This window comes from Hyalella azteca, unplaced genomic scaffold, assembly GCF_000764305.2.
Source record: "Hyalella azteca isolate HAZT.00-mixed unplaced genomic scaffold, Hazt_2.0.2 contig6029, whole genome shotgun sequence".
Classification (NCBI taxonomy): Eukaryota; Metazoa; Arthropoda; class Malacostraca; order Amphipoda; family Hyalellidae; genus Hyalella; species Hyalella azteca.
This window is the reverse complement of record NW_025936201.1, coordinates 8,199-14,141: the sequence shown is the minus strand read 5'-3', so window position 1 is coordinate 14,141 and position 5,943 is coordinate 8,199. Positions and strand designations below refer to the sequence as shown.

Below are 5,943 nucleotides of genomic sequence, written 5' to 3'. Positions count from 1 at the left end.
AAGAATAAGGTATGATTTGCCAAAAAAGTAATCCAACTTTTAAACTTCGTCTAAACAAATAGATTGACTATCAAATCTACCATCAAAAATCTACTATCTACTATTTGATAAACTATCGTACTATCAAATACTTATCAATGGATAAAATAATTCATCATGTTTTTCGTCATGATATTGGCTGCATACGGAAAAATTCAACAAAATTTGACCACAAAAATAGTAAGTAACCGTGAAGTGTTATCAGTTGAAGGGACCGTCAGTGAGTTTGTTTAGCTTAAAATGTCTTATTAATTAGTCACTTCTTTGATTCACCAGATAGTTTGATTAAATTCAGACCCGTGCATATAAAGATATAAAAAGTGGCTCTGTTACTGTTTTGAACTATTTGATCCTTGGGGTGTGATAATGCAACACTGGTCAATCAGGAAATTGTAAAATATTGACGAAACACAACAGAACATGTCGGCTGAAAACGCCTGCTATTTGTTAATCCATTTAAATGAAAGTACAACATCTGAATACCTCCTTTCGAATACGCTTTCATACATCTAAGACTGTTCAATATAGGCGTCCTTGAAGCAACATTGATTACAAGCAATTCACACACATTTGATATTGAAGAGTATTTCGGCTGCGGTAATCACCGCGGTATGTCCGAGATATAAGCAAGCGAGCAGGAGTTTTGCTTTCGTTTGCAGCGCATCTTGACGCCGCGCTGCCGGCCGCGCCTCACGTCGTCCAGGAGCTGCAGAGAACCCGAGTCCCCGAGCACGTGGGCGAACCCAGCGCTGGGGAAAGAGAATTGTAACACGTGAGTAACAAGTGAGTAGCAGGCGCTGGGGGGGAGAAGAGTAACACATGAGTAACATGTGAGTAGCAGGCGCTGGGGGGGAGCAGAGTAACAAGTGAGTAACAAGTGAGGGAACAAGTGAGTAGCAGGCGCTGGGGGGAGAAGAGTAACAAGTGAGTAACTAGTGAGGGAACAGGTGAGTAGCAGTGGGAGAAGAGTAACACGTGAGTAACAAGTGGGGGAACAAATGATTACCAGGCGCTGAGGGAGAAGAGTAACACGTGAGTAACAAGTGAGGGAACAAATGATTACCAGGCGCTGGGGAGAAGAGTAACAAGTGAGTAGCAGGCGCTGAGGAAAGAGAATAATTGTAACACGTGAGTAACAAGTGAGTAGCAGGCGCTGGGGAAAGAGAAGTGTAACACGTGAGTAACAAGTGAGTAGCAAGCGCTGAGGGGGAGAAGAGTAACACATGAGTAACAAGTGGGGGAACAAGTGAGTAGCAGGCGCAGGGGGGGGGGAGAAAAGTAACACGTGAGTAACAAGTGAGGGAACAAATGATTACCAGAGGGTGTGGGGATAGGAGTAACACGTGAGTAACCGCCCAGCACCAGGTGCTGGGAAAGAGGACATGAGTGTTAGGCGCTGCTGTACCATGGAGGTGTTACGGGAAAAAGGGAGATTCGAATGAGAAACATGTCAAGTAAAATATTTAACATAATAATCAATAATTATAATTACAGAAGGGCAATATCTTATTACACGCATTAGGTGTTGCAGTAAATCAGTTATACCGTATATTTTCATGAAAAATATTTTTTTTGAATAAATGATTTCCTGAGTTATGATCTATACGTGCGTAATCAAGATCGTTGTTGACTGATTTAAATTTGATCGTTCAAATCATTGACTTATTTAAGAATTATAATCAGCAGGACAGAATATTTTTGTAGCATCAGAATAAGAATGTTATCAGCCCATGCAAAAAATTAGATTTTGTCTATAAGCAAACGCCAGTCAAATGTAGATACAAATGCGGTTATTTATGGTGCATCTGTCGTGATACGTTATCTCACGATGTTTAACGTGTTTTATAATTAGTAACAACTTACATTATATAGGAATCGATGTCCATGCTTGGCTGGTCGATGAGATACTCGAAGAGACTACACGGTACGCACCCCTCGGGATCCAGGTGCTGTCGCCAAAGTTCGTTCATGGCTGCGATGACAAACTCGTGGTCCCGATACCGAACGTAGGGCAAGCGTTCTTGTGCTGCCCGTTCCATCTGTTGCAGGAGCTCTGGAACTTCTCGGCGGATGCGAGCAAAACTTGCTTCTTCGTTCGAAGACGGAGTCGAATCAATTTCATTGCTAGAATTTTCCATCAGTAATCTTACTGCATGTTTACCGTCCGGCCCGACTGGAAATCGTAACTGAGTATCGATTTCCGAATGATTGTTACTCGTCGTTGGTGAAGGTTGATTCTCTTGGTCAATTGGTAGCAACGTAACCGGGATGACGCTGAAAGTTCCATGAGACTTTATTAATCCTGGACCTAGGATACCGGAAGATAGTTCAGTAATTGAACTATTACTGCTGCTTCCACTATCAATTTTATCGAACAATGTCTGATCGCCAGAGAGTCCGATCGTATCCAGTAGTCGCTTCTTCCTGTGATGACTGCTACTGTGAAATGCTGGACGCCCTCTTGGTCCTCGAGGCCCTCTGTGTCCTGGTGAGCCCCGCTGCCCCTTCTGTCCTTTCTGTCCCTTGTCTCCCTTTTCCCCCGTGTCACCTTTCTCTCCAGGATGTCCTTTTTCACCTGGGTGTCCTTTTTCTCCAGTTTCTCCTTTGTCCCCCTTTTCTCCCGTTGCACCATCTGCCCCGGGGTCTCCTTTGTCTCCTTTCTGTCCAGGATATCCTATTTTTCCTTTGAACCCTTTTAATCCTTTCAAGCCTTTATCTCCTTTAGCTCCATCCATTCCTGGTTCACCTATATCGCCTTTTTCTCCTGCGTGAGAAAATACAAAAGCTTTGAGGCTGAGCAGGACCAGGAGAATGTAAGTGCCAACCGTAACGAATATCTTGGGAAAAAACAAGAATGTCTTGTCATCTTTTTCCTCCTCTTCGTCGAGCACTATGACGATATCTTCTTCTGCTTCTTTCTCGTAGTAATGGTCTTGAGCGTATCCCGCGCGACGAAATATTTTATCTAGAACGTAATCGTCTGGTTGCGCTAGCCTTTTCACACGTTGGCTTCTCATGAGAATTTCATTTGTCTCCGTTGAAAGGTTTGAAGAACTAAGCGAATTTTCACTGCAAAATTCAAATTTGTCACTGATACTTCCGAGCCCATGAACACAGAGGTATCTGAAAAATTCCGTGGCGTATCCATCTAAATCTTCGATTGGCTTCGGAATTACCTGTATAGGTGACTTGGAAACAGATTGCCAGAGGTACTTTTTAATAGCGGGATCCAGCCCATAGAGAAATTCATCAATTCTTGTCTTCTGGGAGTGCAGCGTATTAGTCACTGCAGGGCATTTATTATATTTGCGCTTTTCAGCAAACAACCGAAGTATATTCCTTATAGGGTGCTCACCAAGGACATAATCATCGCCTTTATTTCCAGTCTTCGACGGTCCGAGAAAAGCGTAGTCAATGACTCGAAGAATCATGTCCTGGAGGCGGGGGAAGGTCGTCAGTGAACACTCACCCAGAACACCCACCTGGTGAAGCATGTGACTGAGCTTAAGCACCAGAGAGTGCAGAGGATGAATATCTGACGTCGCTACTAATTCAACCATTGTTTTGTTAAGATCGTCGAAAAAGTAATCTGATTTTGTTGTCATTTTTGAGGAACGTATCCTGTTTCTTCTTACATAGCTACTGTCTGATACGTGGCCTGCAGGTTTGAAATGATTTTCCACTCCTGCGTCGTTACTTTTAAAGTTTGATTCGGTTTTAGAGTTATTTTCCAGTCTGATAGGAAACGGTGCTTGAAGTATTTTAAACGCTCGAGGATTATTTGAGGCATGGCTCGTGATAACAAGTAAGGCATCATCTTCGTGAAGTCCTTCGTTAGCGGTAGACATTAAGATGAGCAGTGCAGCGCACACGGTGGAAACTTTCATTGATGGCATCATCTGCAAAGAAAGACGAATTATAGTTATGTATTATGATCAAAACTCTTTGAAACTAAATGAAATCAATTGTAACGCAAACAAAATTCCTGTTTGTTATGAATCTCTCATAAGATGAGCACAATATTGTTTCAATTTAAATAATGCTTTCAGGAACTGAATAATTAAAGCGAAAAACAAAAGAGTAGAAATTCAATTGAAATGCGTACTTTTGAATTGAATTGCGTCTGTAGAATCAAAAGCCAGTTGATGGCAGCGGTTGTTCACATGACGCGTCGTCTGCAACTCAGACGGCTGGAGCAGCAGCACGCCCGGCACTCACTGCACTGCTGAGGAACTGCGGCGCTCGATTGACCGCCACAGCAACTGTACTCAATCCGTGTAGCACCACGCTTGCTGGCAGCATCGTGCGTATAACCAACCTGAAATTGCGTGTCTCACATCAGCTTTTTGTGCAGACATGCTGAAGTTTCGAGGCTGATAAGGAAGAAGTGGAACACTTCGGCTCGAAAGTGGTTAGAGGATGAGCGCAACAAAAAAACATTAACCGTTACAAAGTAGCATTGGGAACTGGATTGGGTAATATCAATAGAGTGATGCCATCCAATCACTGGGTCATATTTTATGCCATGGATGGAGAAATTGAAGCTTAGTCTACAAAAACGTGAATTTAATATTCTTTTCTTCACCTATCATGAATATTGTTCTATGTGAACAATACTAAAGAAGTATTTCGTACGATTAAACTGAACCGGGAAAACTCTTGAGGTCAGTCTGGTAGTCAGCGCTGAGCTCGAATTGTACTCATTCACTAGTTGATGTGGGATATATATCAGTAAGGATTCAAACAAAAATATTGGGCAAAACTTCTGAAGGGGCAAAAGTCTGATGGGGAAAAGCAAAACATTTTCTGATCTAGAAGAAATATTATAAGAAAAAGCAGGCATACCTTGACACGCCTTATGATGAATGTAGGAAATATCTTATCGTTAATAACGAAAAAAACCTATTATCGAGACGAGTGAGCGATCTTGGCAGAATATTTTGGATTTCCAAGATCACTAAATGAATAAAAAAATCAGAGTAGCCAGCCGGCGTTGAATTTAGAAGTAAGAGAGCAGATTGACAATCCCGTAGGACTGAGCGAATTAGATGCGAGCTTGGGTTACGTGCAAGGATTTGTGTGTGTAATTCAGCAACTGCACAGGTTCGGATAATGTTCTATTGTCGAATTTACATTCTACTGTATCTGCTGATACCATATTTGCTATCTCGTGTTTCCTAGGGTTCTATCAATATTTTGTTTGTTGATATAATGCTTTATTTTATTTTGATGTCGGTGTGAAGTAATTTGTCTAATTGAATGTAAATTAGACTTTGTTCTTTGATGGAAGTCACCGTAGAACAATACGTTACCTACACTGTGCCGCTGCTGTGCTTTAATTAACTTTAATCTGGTATCCTTATGTTTGCGCAATTCTGTCAGCTTTAATTAATATAAATGTCTCTTAAATCTAATTTTATTTGAACCTCGGCAAGCAAGATCATTACATTGAAGAAATTCAAGTTGAGCTGAAACCTGAAGACTTTGTGATAATGGACAAAGACTTTGTGGTCGTAATAATGAACAAAATGTTTTTAGCCTATTGAAGAAGGACCTTCGGTTGAATGCATAGAAAAGAGGCTTAAGTTTTTGCGCTAGCCCTCAAAAACAAGTTGGCCTGACCTACGACCAGTCGCCGTTTGTCAATAGAGAAATCCTCCAAAAGTAGTGTCTGAGAGAAACCTGTTCCATGTACCAGAAACAAATCATGATAATATTAAAAAGTGATTGAGTCGTCTCTAAAGGGTTTTAATTTAACAATTAAAAGTTTTTTACACATGAAGACACATTATAACAATCAAAGTCATAAAATATTGAAGTGATAAAACTATAAAAAGCTTTAAACTTTGGCAAATCTTACGCTAGTTGACGGTAGCATAAAATGTTATTCAAAACATTTTAGTA

At 41.1% G+C, this 5,943-nt stretch overlaps 1 protein-coding gene across 1 annotated transcript; it reads right to left on the bottom strand.

Moving 5' to 3' along the window:
• On the bottom strand, nt 1-4,269 carry LOC108673900. The gene is made up of 3 exons (XM_018161787.1): nt 4,145-4,269; nt 1,903-3,938; nt 1-788 (listed from the first exon to the last, which is right to left on the bottom strand). Exons 2-3 carry the CDS (start codon nt 3,936-3,938, stop codon nt 641-643), a joined length of 2,184 nt encoding a protein of 727 aa, XP_018017276.1. The 5' UTR covers nt 4,145-4,269; the 3' UTR covers nt 1-640.
• Between the last annotated feature and the right edge of the window lie 1,674 nt (nt 4,270-5,943).

Coding starts and splice junctions, on each gene's coding strand:
- LOC108673900 (XM_018161787.1), bottom strand. CDS start 3,938: ATGATGCCATCAATGAAAGTTTCCACCGTGTGCGCTGCACTGCTCATC. Junction 789..1,902: donor GACATCGATTCCTATATAAT/GTAAGTTGTTAC, acceptor CTCTTTCCCCAG/CGCTGGGTTCGCCCACGTGC.